Source organism: Palaemon carinicauda, chromosome 21 (assembly GCF_036898095.1).
Source record: "Palaemon carinicauda isolate YSFRI2023 chromosome 21, ASM3689809v2, whole genome shotgun sequence".
Lineage (NCBI taxonomy): Eukaryota > Metazoa > Arthropoda > Malacostraca > Decapoda > Palaemonidae > Palaemon > Palaemon carinicauda.
In genome coordinates, this window is record NC_090745.1 from 81,756,032 (window position 1) to 81,777,999 (window position 21,968).

A 21,968-nucleotide genomic window follows, 5' to 3' on the forward strand; every position below is an offset into this window, starting at 1 on the left:
CACTTATTTAAGCAGTGCTTTAATGTCACGCAAAGCACCAACTTAACTTTGTGTGAATTTTGGAGGAGCCACTTTAGTATCGTGCACTGCTTAAAGATCACTGATCAGGCTTGGGAGGGAGTAACTCGTCGGACCCTGAATTCCGCTTGGAAGAAGCTTTGGCCTGATGCTGTTGCTCCCAGAGATTTCAAAGGTTTTGGCCGCGAGAATGAACCTGTGGTTGCCGCCGAGGAAGACGTCGAAGAGATTGTATCCCTTGGCAAGTCCATGGGTCTAGAGGTGGATGAAGATGACATCACCGAACTCGTCGATGAGCATCATGAAGAGCTCACCACCGAGGAACTCAAGGAGCTGCAAGCCATGCAGCATGATGAGTTCCAAGCGCAGTTGAGTGAGTCGGAGGAGATCGAGGAGGTAGGCCAAATCTTAGGTACGGCGGAAATAAAACAAATGTTGGCATATCATCAACACGTGGTTGATTTCATCGACAAGCATCACCCACAGAAACTTCAGGTTGCCGTGTTGTTGCGCAGTTCGATGATGTTTGCTTAACGCATTTTAGAAAAATCCTCAAAAGCCGTACCAAGCAACTTTCACTCGATAGTTTCTTTAAAAATCTTTAAAACGGTCTAGTGATCATGATGAAAAGAAAGAGAGTGAAGCAAAGAAAAGGAAGACCGAATCGAGTGAAAGTGATGAAGATTAAAAATAAGAAAAGAAAAAATGTGAAAAAAAATATAAAATTATAAAAATGAAAAAAAAAAATAAGCTAAGTTAAGTTAAAGTTCACGTAGTAGTGTAAGTTATCGTACACGTTATCATACAAAGTCACCGTCCCTACCTCCTAGCTGATCTTCCGTCTCCTCCTGCCTAGCAGTCCCTACACCTGCGCTGGCCTGTCGCTAAGGTAAAGTGTTACATTAAAACCCCTTTCTTATTTATTATTTCATTATTATTATTCTTATTTTTGGTTTGTATGTATTTTTTATTATATTGTATTAATGTTATGTGTAATTATGTGTAGCCAATTATTAAGGATTTATTATGGGTTTTTAGGCTGAGGAACGAATCAAATAAATTACCATGTATTATTATGGGAATATTTGCTCCAACATACGATCGTTTTAACATACGAAGCAGTTACTGGAACGAATTAAGATCGTATGTAGAGGTATCACTGTAGTAACTTTTGCCTTATAACGTGAGACAAGTATTATGCGTGCCCCTCCTTCTTACATGTGAGAGTCATCTGAGACAAGTATTATGCATGCCCCTCCTGCTTATATGTGAGAGTCATCTAATTCACCGCCTCTCATTATTTATCATTTAATTGACCACACACCTAGTGTCACAAAGTATCAAACATTGGAAAGGAAATTTGAATTCTCTACTATTGGCACAGATAAAGTAGACTTTCCAGATTGCCCACTCCATATTCTACCCTACCCGTGGGATAGCAACAAAACAGTTAAGACAGTCCCGACTTACGCTGTTTCGTGGTTACGAATGCGCCCCCATAAAAATATAAAAAATAATATTAAGTGTCGTTCCGTCTTACAGCATTAGCGTCGTAAGCAATGTAAACAATTGCGAACTAGTTTCTAGCGAGCAGCGGATGAATACGTTTTGTGGTGGATGCAGGCTAGAAAGACGGCGTCCCTCAGTTTCAGTTCTATGCCATTTTGGTTGTGTTTGCCTGTTCTCTCGCTCGTTTTTTGGAACATTTTGCCCTTCGTTATGGCTCCTAAGCGTAAGGCATATTCTTCTGATGGTAGTGCGTCTAAGAAAAGAAAGGCCATCACCATGGAAGTGAAATTAGATATTATTAAGCGGTCTAAAAACAGTGAAACGCCAACAAACATTGGCCGACCGCTTGGCCTTAGTCATTCGACCGTGGCTACTATTCTTAAGTACAAAGAACGCATCGTTGAACATGTGAAAGGATCTACTCCGATGAAATCAACATTGATAACCAAGCAGTGTAGTGGTTTAATTATTGAAATGGAAAGATTATTACTGCTTCGGTTGGAAGATCAAAATCAACGGCGTATTCCGGTGAGCCTAATGGTGATTCAGGCAAAGGCTAAAAGGTTGTTTGAAGCGTTGAAAAAAGAAAGGGGGGAAGAAAGTGAAAGTGAAGAGTTTTCAGCTAGTAGGGGTTAGTTTATGCGATTTAAGGCTCGGGCCAATTACCATAATGTTAAAGTGCAAGGTGAAGCTGCTAGTGGGGATGAGAAAGCAGCAAATGAATTTCCTAAAGCGTTGGCAGAGATAATTAGGGAGGGGGGTTATTCTGCTTATCAAGTGTTCAATGTGGATGAGACAGGTTTATTTTGGAAACGTATGCCTACCCGCACGTACATAGCAAAGGAGAAGAAGTCTCTTCCGCAGCTTCCTCTCCACAATAAACCTGTCTCTCCGTCTCTTGTAACATCCCTTCCAGTGTGCAAGCCAACCATAGGATTAAGGTAAGGAATTGTTCTCTTTTTTATTAATATTTACTATAATTCATGTGGTAAGGAATTGTCTTCTCTTTTTCTAGTACTGTTTTTATGTCATTTGATACATTTTGTTATGGTACAATACTTTACCGTACAGTACAGTATGTATAGGGTAATCTATTTATGGTGTTCCGACTTACACTGAAATTCGGGTCTTAAGAACGGATCAACGTCGTAACCTGAAGACCCCCTGTAGAGGCACAGTTGTAAGCTAAACCCGCCTGTTAGAACCGAGATCAAGACAATATGTAATCATCCTCCCCATATCTGTAATGATGGGCTTCTGGCCAAAACCCAAGAGTCCTAATTCAAGGATTGGATCTCCCTGGATTCTGATGACCCAACCTTTAAGAATAGTTCTGCCAAAAATAGTCCAAACCATCTTCAGGATGGCTGAGATAATCCAATACTCTCAAATATAGCTTTGAATGCAAATACATCCCATCCGTGATTCCTTCTCCCATTCATCTATGCAGGCAGTAATAACGAATGTAGAAATAACCCCACTATTAAAAAAATAATAAAGAAAAAAATACAGTGCACAAGATTACAGGTAGTTGTCGACTTATGACAGAGATAGGGACCGGGATACGCGTCTCAAGTTGATTTTCACATATGTCACACTCAAAAGTGAAGTTTCCGTAGATTTGTTAGGAGGCATCGAGATTCAGCAATCATCTCAATCATATTTTATCAAAAAATTTTTACTGTTTATAATTATCTCATTTCCATGTTTCATAGGATATCATATGCTCTTTTACAGCATTATTGTATTAAATTTTTCATTTTCAGAAGCATTTTACCAATTAAGAATTACTTAATATTTTGTTTACCTTTGGTTATGATCAACTGATCTGAGGGTAACGCTACCATATCGAAAGATGGCGTACATAGGAGTAGCGTATTTTTATATACAGGTAGTTCTTGACTTACAACCTATGCGACTTATAACAGTTAGACTTTACGACATTTATTTCGGGGTGATGAGGTCAAGTCTATCGGAAATAGTACGCTATTAGGACAAATATTTCCTTGGAAATAATTTTTCTTGTATAAAATTAAACTGATTTATCTGGGTAATTTAGTATTTTCTCTTACTGATAATATACAGTATCCATTTTCAGTAAAATGTACTCTACGAAAAGTTTTAATATCTGTCGAGTTCATACCACAAGTCTGGTGACGTCATTTTACCGGTGGAAAGCGACAGAGCAATACTGTACAGTGATTTCCTTCCAATAGGCTAATGGTGGTTAGCATTAGTATTCTCATTATCAAAACATCAAGTAACAATACAAAGTATTTTGCGAGTTTGTATCGGTTGTTAAGAGTACTACGTAGCGTAAATTTTTATTCTACGTTATTTTGTTTAATATTTGGTAATAGATCGATATTAATCTAATTAATGTACACTGATAGGACAAATATTTTCTTAAAATAATATATTTCCTTTTACATTATGAAAATGAAATACTTTTGCTTGGTAAGTTAGTAATGTATTTGCAAAAAAAAAAAAAAAAAAAAAAAAAAAAAAAAAAAAAAAAACAGATTTACAGTACATATTTTGCAAGTCATTCTTTGTCGAGTTTACGTCACGTGTCTTATAATGTCATATTTCTGGAGGAAGGCGAAGTGGCAAACCGAATCATTTCCTTTCATCGTGTTACCGAGTTATCTTATTACATTACAGTATTCCCAACATCAAAACACCGCGTAACGATATCAAGTGTTTTAGTGGTCTGTATTAGTGGTTACAAGATTAGTACCAACCGTAAATTTAAGAAAAAATAGTCTGATGACATCATATTTCCTGTGGAAGGCGAGTGGCAAATCAAGTAATTTCCTTTTGATGTGTTAATAAGATTCCCATAATCGGAGCATCGAGTAGTGATACAAGGAATTTCTAATAATGTTCAAAGAAATGTGAAGATTTAACAGGGAATTAAAAATAAAATAAGAGAGAGAGAGAGAGAGAGAGAGAGAGAGAGAGAGAGAGAGAGAGAGAGAGAGAGAGAGAGAGAGAGAGAGAGAGAGAGAGAGAGAATATTCATATAACTAATGCTTAGGTAATATTCATTATGAAGATATTTCAAATAAGAAAATTACATAAACAAACAACACTATGTGCACATAATCGCAGTAAGGTAGCGTGACCTTGAGATCAGCTGATGACTATCAAAAGTAAAACCAAAGTAATTGATGAATGTTGAAATGCTCCCGAAATTGAAAAATAGCATACAAACATGCTTTGATAAACTCCAATTAAACACAATAATTTCTAGTGAAATATGAAGGCTTAATAATAAACTAAAATTTAAATACTGTATGAAGCCGTACGAACACACACACAAACGAAGAGAGAACATATTTGTAGGGTTAATAATAATGGCTATAAACAAAGTATTTGAAAACTATATCATGTAATATACTGGTGTTGATATAATATTCATCATGAATATACAGGTATTGCTCGACTTATGACCTATGCGACATACGACTATTCGACTTTACGACCATTTTTTCAGGGTGATGACGTAACAAGTTTATCGGAAATAGGACGAATATTTCCTTGAAAATAATCTATTTTCTTGTATACATATAAACTGATTTATATTGGTAAATTATTATTTTCTTTTATTGTTAATATTCAGTATTTATTTTCAGTTAAAAATACATCAAGAAAAGTTTTAATAATTGTCGAGTTCATATTATGTGTCTGGTGACGTGACTGACGTCACATCACCGGCGGAAAGCGTCCGGGCAATACAGTGATTTCCTTCCAATAGGCTAACAATTAACATTAGTATTTCCATTATCGAAATATTAAATAACGATACAAAGTATTTTGAGGGTCTGTATCGGTTGTCATGAGTACTACGTAGCGTAAATTTGATTGTACGCTACTTTTTTAATCTCTGATAATGGACCGATGTTTATCTAAAGAAAATATACTATTAGGGCAAATATTTTCTTGATAATATATTTCCTTTTACATTATAGAAATAAAATACTTTTGTTTGTTAAGTTAGTATTTTTTTTTTCATTTCTTGTGATAAACAAAGAAAATGAATTTACATATTTTGCAAGTCATTCTTCGTAGAGATTACTGTACGTGACGTGACTTGTGACGTCATGTATCTGGCGGAAGCGCGCTGACAAACCGAATGATTTCCTTTCATTGTTACCGAGTAATCTTATTACAGCATTCCCATCATCTAAACACCCAGTAACGATATCAAGTGTTTTAGTGGTCTGTATCATTAGTTATAAGATTAGTATAACTTACCGTAAATTTAAGAAAAAAGTCTGATGACGTCATATTTCTGGCGGAAGGCGAGAGGCGAATCAAGTGATTTCCTTCCGATGCATTACTATTCCCATAATTGAAACATCGAATAATGATATACAGAATTTTTTAATAATTTTCAAAAAAAATATGAAGATACAACTGAATTAAAAACGAAATACAGAGAGAGAGAGAGAGAGAGAGAGAGAGAGAGAGAGAGAGAGAGAGAGAGAGAGAGAGAGAGAGAGAGAGAGAGAGAGAGCGTATTCCTTTTATAACTAATAATGAGGTCTATAAACAAGAAATATAGCAAAAGGTAAGGAGGTGTATGTTGCGTTTATGGATCTGGAGAAAGCATATGATAGAGTTGATAGGGAAGCAATGTGGAATGTGATGAGGTTATATGGAGTTGGTGGAAGGTTGTTGCAAGCAGTGAAAAGTTTCTACAAAGGTAGTAAAGCATGTGTTAGAATAGGAAATTATGTGAGCGATTGGTTTCCGGAGAGAGTGGGGCTGAGACAGGGATGTGTGATGTCGCCGTGGTTGTTTAACTTGTATGTTGATGGAGTGGTGAGAGAGGTGAATGCTCAAATGCTTGGAAGAGGATTAAAACTGGTAGGCGAGAATGATCATGAATGGGAGGTAAATCAGTTGTTGTTTGCGGATGATACTGTACTGGTAGCAGACACAGAAGAGAAGCTTGACCGACTAGTGACAGAATTTTGAAGGGTGTGTGAGAGAAGGAAGTTGAGAGTTAATGTGGGTAAGAGTAAGGTTATGAGATTTACGAGAAGGGAAGGTGGTGCAAGGTTGAATGTCATGTTGAATGGAGAGTTACTTGAGGAGGTGAATCAGTTTAAGTACTTGGGGTCTGTTGTTGCAGCAAATGGTGGAGTGGAAGCAGATGTACGTCAGAGAGTGAATGAAGGTTGCAAGGTGTTGGGGGCAGTTAAGGGAGTAGTAAAAAAATGAGGGTTGGGCATGACTGTAAAGAGAGTTTTATATGAGAAAGTGATTGTACCAACTGTGATGTATGAATCGGAGTTGTGGGGAATGAAAGTGATGGAGAGACAGAAATTGAATGTGTTTGAGATGAAATGTCTACGGAGTATGGCTGGTGTATCTCGAGTAGATAGGGTTAGGAACGAAGTGGTGAAGGTGAGAACGGGTGTAAGAAATGAGTTAGCGGCTAGAGTGGATATGAATGTGTTGAGGTGGTTTGGCCATGTTGAGAGAATGGAAAATGGCTGTCTGCTAAAGAAGGTGATGAATGCAAGAGTTGATGGGAGAAGTACAAGAGGAAGGCCAAGGTTTGGGTGGATGGATGGTGTGAAGAAAGCTCTGGGTGATAGGAGGATAGATGTGAGAGAGGCAAGAGAGCGTGCTAGAAATAGGAATGAATGGCGAGCGATTGTGACGCAGTTCCGGTAGGCCCTGCTGCTTCCTTCGGTGCCTTAGATGACCGCGGAGGTAGCAGCAGTAGGGGATTCAGCAGTATGAAGCTTCATCTGTGGTGGAAAATGTGGGAGGTTGGGCTGTGGCACCCTAGCAGTACCAGCTGAACTCGGCTGAGTCCCTGGTTAGGCTGGAGGAACGTAGAGAGTAGAGGTCCCCTTTTTTGTTTTTGTTTTGTTTCTTCGTTGATGTCGGCTACCCCCCAAAATTGGAGGAAGTGCCTTTGGTATATGGATGGATGGATGGATAAACAAACTGTATGGAAAATGTGATACCCTATAACATATTGGCGCTGATGTAATATGCATTATGAAGAAATTTTGAATGTCAAAATTATATAAATCAGTGTTATTCGCACTATATATATATGTGCTCATAATAGTAATACGGCAGCGTGACCTTGAGATCAGCTGATGCCAACCGAAAGTAAATTAAAAGTATTTGTTGATTATTGATATGCTAAAGAAATTGAAAAATAAAATATAAACGTTCTTTTTTTAAACCACAATTAAACACAATAATGTCTAATGAAATATAAAGGCTTAATATTGAACTACAATACTGTATGAAGCTTTAAAAATGAACTACCCGTATGCGATTGCGAGAGCGAACACACACACACAAAGAGCTACAACGATTTCGAATTATACCTAATGATTAGACGAACTGTATGGAAACTGATTTCCAGTAACATATTGGCGTTGATGTAATATTCATCATGAAGATATTTCTAATAAGTTAAGAAATGATAAAAAAAAATATGCCATACGTATGTATGCCATATTTTGATACGGTAGGTAGCGGCACTTTCAGATCAGCTGATCATAACCAAAGGTAAACAAAATGTTTAGTACTCGATTGTAAAATGCTTCCAAAATTGATGAATAGAATACAATAATGCATTTATAGAGCATATCACATCCTATGAAACAAGAAAATGGAATAATGATAGACAGTAAGAAAATATTGACAAAATATGATCCAGATGATTGCCGGATCATAACGTATCAAAATAAATCTACGGAAACTTCACTTTTCTAGTTCGACATACGGCCAACTCGACTTACGACTCATCTCTCTGTCCCTATCTCGGTCGTAAATCGAGCAATACCTGTATTTCAAATAAATTAAGAAATTACAGTATATAAACAATATGACAAATTTGAAGATAATTTGTATTCTTCCTAACCCTACAAACCTTAGCTATTTACAGAGGGTTTACCTTTTAGCGCAGCTGAAATGGCGAGCCATTAGAATTTAACGAGGGTGAATTACCCCCGCACTAGTTAGCGGGGGGTAGGGGAGTGGTAGCTAGCTACCCCTCCCCCCCCTCACACACAGATGAATGCTCACTTTCACTTAGAGGTAGGACTTGTCTTGGGGGACAGGGCTGGCGGGCAAATATGTGTAAATAGCTAAGGTTTGTATGGTTAGGAAAAATACAAATTATCTTCGAATTTGTCATTTGTTCCGTAACCAAAATACAAACCACGCTATTTACAGAGGGTGACTTACCCCTTAGGTAGGGTGGAAAGTCCCCAGCCATACTGGCTTTGGCTTTACCCGGGGACTCAGAATCCGAGTGAGTCGCACTCGAGAAAAGGAGTCCCTGCACCTCACAAGTTCCTTGCTCCGCAAGGAACCATGTGGCCTACGTGAGCTTGTGTGTGAAGGAAGAAGTGTGACCCGTCCTAGGCAGTTGACCTGGAGTTCCAGAAGGAACTCTGGGTTAGAACGTTCCCAATACCACCTCGTCAGGGTATGGGGGACGCGACAGTATTGATTCAATACTCGGAACACAAGGAAGCATGGTTTACCTGCAGAGGTTAGAGGTCAGCTATGCAGAGACCAGGATGCTGCCTCCCCATAGAGGGGATGATGAAGAAAGAAATAAGAGCCAGACATACTTCTTTCGTTCATGCAGACTAAAACCTGATAACAATGCCCTCAACCTTCTGCTACCTGTCCAAAAAGGAGCCTGAGGTTAGACCAGCTGTTGTGTAGCCACCACAGAGCGATAGAAAACGAATCGAGACTCCTGTGGGTCACGCCCTGCAGGAAGCGGGCTGCGAAGGTCATTAGACGCTTCCAGACTCCAGCTTGTAGCACCTGCGTCACAGAGTAGTATTACTCGAAGGCGAGGGACGTTGCGATGTATCCAACATGGTGCTGTAGGGCGACGTGACGGGGGAGGGTCTGGAGACAGGTCGAGATGAATGTCCTCGAGTCCGGGCTGAAGAGGTATACTGGTGACTCCCCTGTGTCTTCCTTGTGCTCCCAAATCGGCTGCAACTGAGGACAAACTGCAGCTGTTCCCAGCGCTAACCTCTCGATTCCTTTACTGGCAAGAAAGAGAAGGTCTTGGGACATCAGATACAGAATGGAGACTCAAAATCTTGAATGAATTGGACCGAAGGGCCGGGACCCCCAGATTCTGAGTCTAGCCAACAACTCAGGAGCGAACCTGAATGTTGCCTTCCCCTCTTCCTTAGAAAGGGGGAAGTCGTAAGAGACCAAGAAGATTGCTTACACACTGGCCGTGGCCAGAGTGAGCAGGAGACCCAAGGCGGAATACAATCCGAGGCCTGTCGTAAAGGGTCTTGAGAAGATCTCTTAAAGGACTAAAAGTCCGAGCCATGCTCCAAGTTGGAGGTCTTCCTCCGACTAGGGCAGGGACGATCGTAGCCTCGCATGAGCGAAGATAGATCCAGCGGGCAGGAAAAAGTTATTCCTTTAAGCCTGAAGGTCAGGGAAAGGCTGAGCGACAGGCTTCATTGCCGAGAGCGGAAAGGAGTTTCCTCCCGCCGAAAGGCAATAAGACCGTTATTGCTGAAGAGGCCTCAAGGGAAGAGGTATATCTCCCACGGCACCAACCACCTTAGACTCTTCACTTTGCCTGGAAGACCCCTGTGGATGACTATCGCAGATGACGCGACCTCCGTACCGCGACTGTAGCGGGTTGTCTCTTCTTGAGGAGGAGGCGTAGTGTCTCCAGGCATGAAGCCGAAGCAACGCCCCGGTTCGGGAGAGATGTCGCAGTGTGGTTGCTTGAGTAGTCTGCGCCGTGGGAGAAGCTCTCCCGGGAGTTCCGTCAGGGGAAGCAGAGGGTCCAGAAACCGTTCTGCGCATAGTCCCAGTGGAGCTCTCCCATTGAAAGGTTGACAGACAACCTGGTCTTGTTGAGACCCATTGTCCACAGACAAAAAGGAGGGAAGACGCAGGCGTCGAAGTTGTCCCACCATCACCGGAATGCATCTTGCCAGAGTCTCGGGGTCTGAGACTGGGGGGAAGAACAGCGGAAGCTTGAGGTTCCAAGCTGTCGCGATCAGGTCCCCCAGACCAGTACTTGCTGGTTACCCAAGGTCAAACACCCCCAGGTACACTCTCTCTACGAGACTCTGCTCGGATAGTCGGAGAGAACATTCCCCTGCCTGGAATGAGAGAGCCAGTGGTGGTATTGAGAGAATCTCAATCATCCCGGTATCTCTACTGCAAGATGTGAAGGTGTGAAAATGCGACCCCTGCTGGTTAGAATACGCCAGAATCATGAAGTCGACGCGCACGGGGCGACTCGGCAGGAGCTGTAGGATCCGTAGAGGGGCCAGACTAAGGCCCCTAAGCCTGCCTGAATGATGGAGGGGTATCCTTCAGGTCTTGACCATAGGCCTGGACCGGAACATGCCCCCACCTTTCCTTTGACGAGTCCGAGAACAGCATCAAGAATGTGGGGAAAGGACGAGAATATCCAATACCATCAAGAGGCTCCATAGGTCAACACCCATTGCAGGTCTAATAGTTCCGCTGGTCCCACAGGGGCCAGGAAGTCCGGTTAAATATTGCCTGAAGCCACCGGAACTTGGACCGCCCCACATGGAACTTATCCTGAGGCGACCGTTCGGACTATAAACGGGTCAATGAGGAAAGGAGAACTAGGAAACGTTCCAAGGTAGGGCTGAAAGCTCTGCTTGACTGAGAACAGGTACTGCGACTCTCCTCAGTCTTGCCACAGTCAACTAAAAGGAAGGCTCGGAGGATGTGGTAACAGAATCTGGCGTCCCCAGGTGGTCACCCATCCAAGTACCGACCAGAACCGACGTTGCTTAACCTCGCTGGACGGACGAGAAGCGGGGTTTCCAACGTGGTAAGGCCGTTGACTCAATATCATGGCCAGATACTCCAGATGTTGAGGCAGAGGAAGAGAAGGCTCCAAGCAAAATACCATGAGCCCACACTCATGGTAAGCATCCGGAAGCTTGTCCCGGCGTTGAAGAAGGTCGAACCCGAGCCTACCGGAGTTGACCAGCCCTCCAAACAGCAGAGGCGGCGGAAGCCTGCACCTGAGCGGCCAAGAGGAAGGCATGGAGAGTTCTCTGGGGAAACAAACCTGCTATGCCACGGCGGGATAGCCACACTGCATAAGCAGGAATACTTGCAGTCTAGGCTGAATTCGACGAGCACCCTGGAAGATGGATGGAATGGAAACTGAAAGTACCCGTCCTTCCGATCCAGGGTTTAAGGAGTCCTGTCGCCTCGTTACCAGTCTGATCGATTCTGCTGGTCTACGCTGGCCGAAGTTTGTTCGACAAACTTGATCAGGGCTGAGAGGTCGACTACGGACATCCCCTCTCAGATCCTTCCTTACAAGAAAGGATCGACTCAGGAGGCCGGGGGTGAAGCCGTCGATGATCCTAAGGAAGACCTTCGCCTAAGGTATGGATCATTCTGCCCAACCGGGCAACTCTTGCTGACGCTATGGCATAGAGGTTCAGGGACACTGAATTCGCTGACAGAGACGGCAGGCGCGATATCCTTGGCTGATCACAGAGATTGTGCGGGAATGGGCATCAGGAAGCTGTCATTCGGATGAGTAACCTTAAGCATCCTCCCAGCGAAAAAACCTGCAATCCTAGAGTTCGTGAACTCCTTTTAGGACTATGCCCCCCCCCGGGGGAGTCTCCCGTGCCATCTGTTCCTGACAGGAGGAAACTGCAATTGGACACCTTGTCCCAGTTGTCGTAGCCGATAACTTAGGCCGACATGGTTGAAAGAAAAGGGCGCTGGAGCCCTGCAGAGTCTGGAAGAAAGCGCCTTGGAGGAGTGAAAACGGAAGTCAATTTCCTCCTCACAGCCGCTGTCTAAGTCTTTGGCCTTGGGCACAAACAAACTCTTCTCAAGGATGGAAGGGTGTCTGAGGTCGTCGACCTCCACAGCTGAGACACCCGAAGGAAGCCCTCAGTCAGCGCGTCCAGATGGTACAACATCGAGCTTGTCCGCAAGTTAGATACTTAACGACGAAAGGCCAAGGTGCCTGAGCTCGAGAGGAGGAAAGTACCCATGATCTTCCTGTGGCTTCCTTGAACCAAACCTCGGGCCGTAACCGAGGAGGGAAAGGACCTGGTAAGCTCCCAGAGGAAGGGGTAAGCAGTCACCCCTTGTCCGATGGAGAAATCTCGAACGAAAAGCCCCCCCCCGCCAAAACTCCTTCCAGGGAATGACGGGGAAGGGCTAACCCAGGTTCAGGAAAGAGGAGTGTTGCTCAGATCTCCCTTAAGTTTCTCCTATTCTTGCAAGTGCCATACTCTGCGTTTACGGGGTGAGGCCGTGTTCTGGAAATACGCTCCAGAAGAACTCGCCAGGATGGCCATGCTGCGAAAACTCCATTGGGAATCGTGGTCGCAATCGCCCTGGAGCTCGCGCGACGGTAATTCAAAGATTTGCGCGTGGGCGAATGTGGAAGCGCCCATGCGCGGTAACGCAGGAACGCAAACGAAGGTGAGCGAAGGAGCGCAGAAGGAGGGCGAGCGTGGTAGGAAGGGTGAGAGCTGGTGGTCGGCGAGCGATAACCCATAGACGAGCAATGGATACTGCAAGAAATAAGCCGAAATTTGTGCGAAGAAACACTGTAGGTTCGAGCGACGGAACACCGTCGGTTCGCGCGACGGAACACCATCCGTCCGCGCGATGGAAAACCGTTGGTACGCGCGCGGGCGAACATTGGAGAGCATGGGCGCGGACGCGCATGAGCGTAGACGTGCAGGCACGTGGGCGTGTGGGCGCGCAATGGTGATCAGCAAGCGCAGGGTCGCGCGATGGTGATCAGCAAGCGATGGTGATCAGCAAGCGCAGGGTCGCGCGATGGTGATCAGCATGCCAGGGTCGCGCGATGGCGATCAGCATGCGCAGGTGGGCGGCCGCGCGATGGCGAGCAGCATCCGCAGGTGAGCGATCGCGCAATGGCGAGCCGCATCCGCAGTTGAGGGTCGCGCGATGGCGAGCAGCATCCGCAGGGTAGGCGATCGTGCGATGGCGATCAGCATGCGCAGGGTCGCGCGATGGCGATCAGCATGCGCAGGGTCGCGCGATGGTGATCAGCATCCGCAGGGTCGCGCGATGGCGATCAGCATCCGCAGGGTCGCGCGATGGCGATCAGCATCCGCAGGGTCGCGCGATGGTGATCAGCATCCGCAGGGTCGCGCGATGGCGATCAGCATCCGCAGGTGGGCGGTCGCGCGATGGCGATCAGCATCCGCAGGTGGGCGGTCGCGCGATGGCGATCAGCATCCGCAGGTGGGCGGTCGCGCGATGGCGATCAGCATCCGCAGGTAGGCGGTCGCGCGATGGCGATCAGCATCCGCAGTTGAGGGTCGCGCGATGGCGATCAGCATCCGCAGTTGAGGGTCGCGCGATGGCGATCAGCATCCGCAGTTGAGGGTCGCGCGATGGCGAGCAGCATCCGCAGGTAGGTGATCGCGCGATGGTGAGCAGCATGTGCAGGTGAGCTAGTAGCTGGAGAACCATGTTCCTTCAGAAGTGTTGGAGAACGTTGGCGTGCCGGCTGTAACACACGCGGGCTATCCGGAGATCGCCGAGAGACAGGTGATCGCTGGCGAGCTGATGATCGCTGACGAGCAGAAGGCTACGCGTGGAAGCCTGCGCATAGAAGAAGAGTCCTTGACCCCGACCTGAACCGAAGTTCTAGATCGCGAGGGCGAACGTGGACGCACAGGGCGCGTAACAGGAACCAACAGGAACAACAGGGATGATCATCATGAAAGCGCTGACGAACAGGAGAGCGCTGATGAGCAGGAGAGCGCCTGTGCGCTAACGCTGAGCAGGAGCAGGAGAGAACACAGCAGAAGGGCGCGCAGGGGAACCCTGACACGCAAGGGAAGAACCCCCGTAGGAGGCAACCCTTTGCCCCGAAGGGATCGTTGTCCGCCGGGAGACTGAGGTCCGTCGGAAGACCGCTGTCCATCGGGAAGACCGTTGTCCGTCGGGAAGACCGTTGCCCGTCGGAAGACGAGATCAGACTGCTGTCCATCTGCACCAAGGCGGAAGATCAAGAAAAAGGAGTTGTAGGCTGCAAACGGAGATTCAAAAAGGCGCCTCAAGCACCCTTATAGGGAGATGAGAGGCCCTTACGACGAGGCGGACGGTGGGCCTTACGGCGAGGGAGGCCAACAGCAACAGAAGAATCCTCCGAAGAGGAGTCTCTATGAGTGTACTCGCTCGCGAACGAAAGAGAAACACTTCGTAGAAGAGACTGGTCAGCCAGTGACCTAAAAGGAGCAATCCTCCGAAGAGGAGCTCCTGCAGTTGCCTAGCCCCTTGAGCGAAACTGCAGGTGTGATCGCTCAGCACCAAGAGCATAGTCGCACGAAAAAAAGGCAAGAGAAGAACCCCCCAAAAGGGGAAAAACTCAAGCCTGGACAGGAAAAACTTCCCTCGGAAGGAAAGTTACCCGCCTAAGGAGGCAAGCCTCCTGAGAGTTCTAAAATGAACTGGAGAGCTGTCCGTCATCACGGGAGTACTTCCAGTACAAGGAGACACGCCCCTGGCGAAAATGATCGACGATAAAACGTAAAAAAAAACGTTTTCCTTTTAAGGAGGCGTTTTTTAGGAAAAAAAAACGTTTTCCTTTTAAGGAGGCGTTTTTTTAGGAAAAAAAAAACACGAAACAAAATTGCTCATATTTCATTTATTTTGATTTTCTAAGGATAAATAAAACAACATTAATTATAACATTATTATTACATAGTACCTGGTAAGATATCTTTTGCCGCGAAAGTTAACCTATAGACAGATGTTAAAATTGGTTAGCGAGTTCGTTATGATCGGCGATGGAACGTACTAAACAAAGTACTGTAATGGGTTTGGTTGTAGTGACATGTTTGGCAGTAGCATGATATAAAATAGTCTTTATTTAATTTAATTTTTGGTTTCAAAAGTACTATATAAAAGAATTTCAAACAATTTAGATGAAACGGAGCACAACGCACTACTACTGGATGATAGCGGTAGTCTTGCACACGAAAGCAACAAAGGTGTTCCCATGACGATGCTGTTCTGTTGATTTTTTTTTTTTGGAAACTTTTCAATATTTCAAATGGCACTGTTGATTTTGATGGTTTTTAATTTAAAGTTTAATGAATAAGGGTTTTTCACCATAATCAAACGTAAGTATAAAAATTAATTAGTACAAATATGGAATATTATACATATAGGTGTTGGACAGTTACGCTAGCCTAGCGACAAGTTCACACAACAGATGGACAAACCTTAACATTTTTCATCCAAAACTAGTCTTAAAATGTTTGAACAGAAATCTTTCTCTCACATTCTCCCCCCCCCCCCCCTTCTCAGACATCGGGGAACCATCACCCCCCCCCCCATTACAATTAAAAAAACAATAGATTTCCTACGCTTCGCGGTGCTTGACTCGCGGATTTAGAATGCTCCTCGCAGATACAGGAAATTTAATTTTTAAAAACTATCGATCGCGTAATTGAGGAATCGCGTAATTAGAACACATGTAATTCGGGACCCTACTGTATATTGAGTAAATGAAAAGTAAGCGATTAAGTAAAGACAAAACAAACAATGGCTGCCAAGAGAGGACCAAGACAGAGACGTCTGTCACAGTCCGAGCCAAAAGAGAAAGTGAGCATTCATCTGTGTGTGAGGGGGGGGGGGGGAGGGGTAGCTAGCTACCACTCCCCTACCCCCCGCTAACTAGCGCGGGGTAATACACCCTCGTTAAATTCTAATGGCTCGCCATTTCAGCTGCACTAAAAGGTAAACCCTCTGTAAATAGCGTGGTTTGTATTTCGGTTACGGAACAAACACCATTTGTATGTGCGTATCATCTGGATACGGTAGCGGGACCTTCAGATCAAGAGCACAGCTGATCACAACCAAATGTTAACAAACAAAAGTTGGTAATTGTTGACTGCAAAAATTTTTCCAAAATTGAAAAAATAAAATACAAAAAGGATTTATTAGAGCACAAGATATTATGTAACAAGAAAATTAAATAATGATATACAGTAAAAAAATATTGATAAAATATGACTTGGATGATTGCCGAATCATAACGCCGCTTAATAAATCTACAGAAATTTCACTTTTTTTGTTCGACATATGTCGAAAAAATATTTGTGTTCACTTCTGTTGGGTCCCTGCCCATGTTGAGGTGGATGGAATCGAACGAGTAGATATGACAGCTAAGGAAGCTTCAAGGCTGCTTAACCCATCCCCAATAAGTACTCTCTACTAAGACCTTAAAAGTAAAATATATTTTCACTTTAAGAATAAGTGGAAGACTCAATGGTCTAAACTGACCACCAATACAATATTGAAATAAATCCACTCTTTGATCAAGGAAGACCCCGAAGGCGAAGAATCCCTTTCCGACTTCTTGTTTCTCCTACAGCCATATGTTTCCCACAGGGAGGATGGCCACTACCGACATTCCACACAAGGTGGAGGATCTACAGGCACCGCACTCATAAAGGTGTCGCAGGTCTTCGCCGACACTGAGGGGCATTTCAGCATTTTGGAAGGCATCACTAACTGTACCACAAACACTCAAAAAGTTAAACTTGTTGGAAAAAGAAAAAGCAAAATGATTAAAGTCTTTAACATTCCCAGCCAAAGAGAACATCCGCTGGGTTGTCAGTGAGCAAATGGGTTGGGAGGCAGTTGCCGTCCCACTACCAACAGGTGATTATCCTGTCGGTCGTCAATACCTTGTTATACGTTTTTCATTGCCTTAATCCCAGATTTCTTGTTATTATTCACCAATGTAAGGGATAATGGTTTGCATTTTGTATAGGAACAAATGAAAATTACTATAAATTATTGTGCGATTACTTTTATCTAAATAAGCAAAACCACAAAATCAGGACCAGCAATGCTATGAAAGGTGTTGATACAGCACTATATAAAACATTGTGGTTATAAACTGCATACAGTACTTAAAAGGTAAAAAATATTTCACAGTCCAGTGTCATTAGATTATAGATAAGAAAAGGCTTTATGCTGATAACTTTGAGGTTATAAAATCATTGTCCAGCACAATACACTACATTGAACAAATTCATTTATAATAAAATTCAGCAAAAATTTTAAATATAACAATATTCTTAAAACATTAATAAAAATACTAAAAAAAAAAAAAAAACTTTTTAAAGCCTACATTCGCTAAAAAAGTTTACTTACATGTTATCACGGATGATGTCTAAGCCGTACAGGACATGTTCTCGGCCTGCTTCACACGAGAGAGAACCACCAATTTGTTGTAAAGTACGAGTAATGGTAAATGATGAGGTGTTCTTTGTCCCAAGGCCTACAGAGGATCGTAAGATGTGTGATGCTCCAATATTGTTTGCAGTCTCATAACGGGAACCAGCTCTAAAATAATAATTGAAATTAATAATTTTTTAAGTAAAAGAATCCTAAAAATAATAATTGAAATTAATAATTTTTTAAGTAAAAGAATCCTATTACTTTTATGAAGCAACTGATACACAACTCAATTAGAACCTTCATACAAACATTGCTGTAAAGCAACAATGTCGCCATATGAACTATTTTGGGGTAGAGTTCTCTAGCTTGAGGGAGCACTCAGGCACACTATTTTATCTTATTTCTCTTCCTCTTGTTACTTTAAAGTTTTTATAGTTTATATATGAAAGATTTATTTTAATGTTATTACTCTACTTAAATTATGACAAATTTGGAAGTAATTTGTATTTTTCACTATACAAACCTGTAAATATTTATAGGGATTATTTTTCGGCGAAGCTAGAAGACTAGACATACACTTTTAAGCGAGGTGGAACTAACCTATTGCTAGTTAGCAGGGGGGGTGGTAGGCAAGGCACCCATTGTAGCCGTCCACCACGCTCACATACACACACACACACCTGTGTTGTTTCGTCACTTTTTATTTCAGGTAGGACTTCTTGGGGGACAGGTAATGGCGGGCAAATTTGTATAAAAAGCTACAGGTTTGTATTGTTAGAAAAATATATATTACAGTAAAGTCCCGAATTATGCGATTCCCCATTTATGCGGTTGCTAATTTTTCTAAAATAAATTTTCTGTACTGTATCTGCTAAGGTGTTCAAAGTCTGCAAGTAAAGCACTACAAAATGTATCTAATCTATTGTCTTTTTGAGCATATTGTTAGCCCTAAATATGGTGCTGGATAATGTATGTTACAAAACGGATTTTGAGCGAAGCAAAAAATCAATTTTTGGGTGAGATGGCCATGTCGTCCTGATGGAAGTTCCTATAGGGTAGCTTCCTTGGGTATATTACAACTACGGCGATATTCCCAGAGAATTTACCTTAAGGTACCCAGAATTCTAACTCCTGGAACGAATATCCCTAATAAAAGAACCAGGGATATCGCGAAATACCAGAGGACGTATTCTTGACACGCCACATGGCAATCTGCACCCCGAACAGAGATAACACTTCGAAGGGCTCAATTGGCAAGAAAACGAAAACGAAAGAAAAAGGAGAGCCGCTCGCAAGGCTCTCTCTTCTTCCGTTTCGTAAGCGTGCATTGCGCCGCTCAGGGCGCCATCTGTATTCCTTGTCGCGATACACGAGGTGCTACAGATACTGTATGTAGGGAGGGGACCTACAGCCCTTTCATAGAAAGGGAAGGGCGGGTCCATCAGGACGACATGGCCATCTCACCCAAAAATAGATTTTTCGCTTCGCTCAAAATCGTTTTTTGGGCTCAAGCCATGTCGTCCTGATGGAAGTATACCAGAGCATTACTGTATCTGTGGATTCTCAAAACGTGCCGTACTCCCCGGAGGTATTTCCCCGGTCGACTAGACCTAAAGACCTAAGATGTTACCGTTATACATCTTCTCAACTAACCATAAACCATGTTAGAGCTTCCTGCCCCCTACAGGGAAGAGTCCTACTAGACTCTGGAAAAGTCTCGAAGAGTACATATACCTATGTATGAATAACAGGCAAGCCAATATAGTGGTCTCACCCTATATTATGTAAAGCATAGTTTGTAAAGAACCACTGCGTCAATATGAAATATCGACCAGTTCTCCGTTCAATACTGTATTGAACAAAGGTTTATATCCGAGTAGGAGGAAACTTGCATATCCGCCACCGTCCCCTTAGGGGATGGAGTCCTCCCGTTAAGGGAAAGCATAAACCAATGCAAAATTAGCTTGCATAAAGGAACAATCTATTAGAATTATCCCAGATAAATATACATAGAAAGAATGCTAAATTATTATCAATAAATTGACACAGGTGAAGGAGACGCAAGGTTCGCAAGAACAAATTTATTGACAGACAATAAATAAACAGGTTAACAACAATTATATATATAAGAGGAGGATAACCAAAAATTTAAGCATAAACATGATAGTAAACAGAAACTTGTTTATCTGAAAGAAGAACATTAGCGCCACTTTTAACATACCGAGGTATCAAAGTTGTAAAAGTCTGTATTACTAATCAGTCACATTAGCATTAGAAACGCTCGGCACACATGTCTGCACTTATGCTAGGTTCACCTTTGAAAGTGGAACAGTCAACGTGGGCAACCCGGTGCCCTCACACTTAGTTTGTAGTACAGTATGTAACTACACACTCACCCTGGATTTAATCGTCCCAATTAAATCCACTGTTCCTCGCAGAGTTAAACAGCAGGGTTAACGACGCAACCCACTGCTACCACAGACCTCTTTAGTTGCTCCACTTGCTTCGCATAGTGACGAAAGAACACTCTGGAAGACTTCCAGCCAGTGTATGAACGAAGATGTTCAAAATCCATACAATTAAAGAAATTTAAGGATGAGGCAACTTTCCTTGGATCGTGACCTGCGGTTGTACTGTCAGGATCCGCTCTGCGAATAAAATATGTGATTTTCGCCCTGAGTTGTTTCAGTGATAAATTTGAGCCTGATGTTTCTCCCCTAAATAGTTGACCACCCTTGAAGTCTGAAGTTCTACGAAGATAGACCTTTAGGCATTCTACTGGACATAGAGATGCATCTTCTTTCAGAGGGCAGATTCTCCAGGGACCCCACCTGTTGGTGGGTAACTCGTTCTTGGCGAGAAACGTAGGATCCGGAAACAGGTTCAGCTCTCCCCCATCCAAGAACTGAACACGACCTTCCCCTCTCGAGAGGGCTACAATCTCACTAACCCTGGCCCCGGACGCGAGTGCAAATAGGAAAATAACTTTTTGGGTCAAATCCTTTAGCGCACACTCCTCATTGTTCAACAGTGAAGCGAAATGAAGAACTTTATCTAAAGACCATGAAATGGGCTTTCGGAACTTTATTAAAGATCTCGTTAGCGAGGTCGACCTGGAAGGCATATAGAATGGGTCTTGTCAAAGCAGACTTACACGTTGAAATCGTGTTAGCTGCCAACCCTTGACCATGGAGGTGGATGAAGAAAGATAAGCAGAAGTTCGTCGAGATCTCCTGCGGATTCTTCGCCTTGACAAAGGCCACCCATTTTCTCCAAGATGACTCATATTGCCTTCTAGTAGATTTGCACTTATATTCCTCTAGGAAGTCTATGCTGTCTTTCGAAATCCCGAAACGCTTTCTCACCACTAGGGAGAGAAAATCATGAGCTGCAGGGTCCGGGTTTTCTGTAATGAAGCGCAGACAGTCGACTTCTGGACTCACTGGGTCAGAACTGGATCTGGTAGCGGTAGAAACTTCAGCCGTAGTTCCAATGCCAGAGGGAACCACACGCTGTTTGGCCACTTGTGGGCCACTATTGCCGCTACTCCCTTGAAGGATCTCAGTTTGTTGAGGACCCTCAACAGAAGGTTGTGAGGAGGGAACAGGTAGATCCTGGACCATCTGTTCCAGTCGAGGGACATCGTGTCCACTGCTTCCGCCAAGGGGTCCTCGTACGGGGACACGTACAGGGGCAACTTCTTGTTGTCTTTCGTCGCAAAGAGGTCTATCTGCAGTTCTGGGACTTGACTCAAGATGAAGGAGAACGATCCTGCGTCTAGGGACCATTCCGACTCTATCGGTGTGAACCTGGATAGAGCGTCCGCTGTCACATTGCGGACTCCTTGAAGGTGAACTGCCGACAGATACCACTTCTTTTCCGCCAGTCGAAAGATGGCCAACATCACCTGGTTGAGAGGTGGTGACCTTGATCCTTGTCGATTCAAGCATCTCACAATCACCTCGCTGTCCAGCACCAACCTTATGTGGATCGAGCGACGCGGGGAGACTTTCTTCAAGGTAAGGAGCACTGCCATAGCTTCTAGAAAGTTTATGTGAAATGTCTTGAATAGATTGGACCAAGTCCCTTGGGCCTTCTTCCGATGAGAATGACCTCCCCACCCCTCCTTCGAGGCGTCTGTGTGAATAGTCAACGAGGGGGGAGGTGGCTGAAGTAGTACCGACTTCTTTAGTTGTCTG

General features: G+C 43.7%; 1 protein-coding gene and 1 pseudogene across 1 annotated transcript in view; both read right to left on the bottom strand.

Annotated features, from left to right (window-relative positions):
* The window catches only part of LOC137615015 (cytochrome b-c1 complex subunit 2, mitochondrial-like), a gene marked incomplete at its 5' end in the record, with an annotated part of 72,490 nt that extends 54,551 nt beyond the window's left edge, over positions 1 to 17,939 (bottom strand). Inside the window, one exon of the mRNA XM_068344649.1 lies at positions 17,743 to 17,939. Within this exon, the coding sequence (XP_068200750.1) occupies positions 17,743 to 17,939 (197 nt within the window). The remainder of the gene's footprint in view (positions 1 to 17,742) is intronic.
* On the bottom strand, positions 11,279 to 11,397 carry LOC137615582 (5S ribosomal RNA; annotated as a pseudogene).
* Positions 17,940 to 21,968: the final 4,029 nt, after the last annotated feature.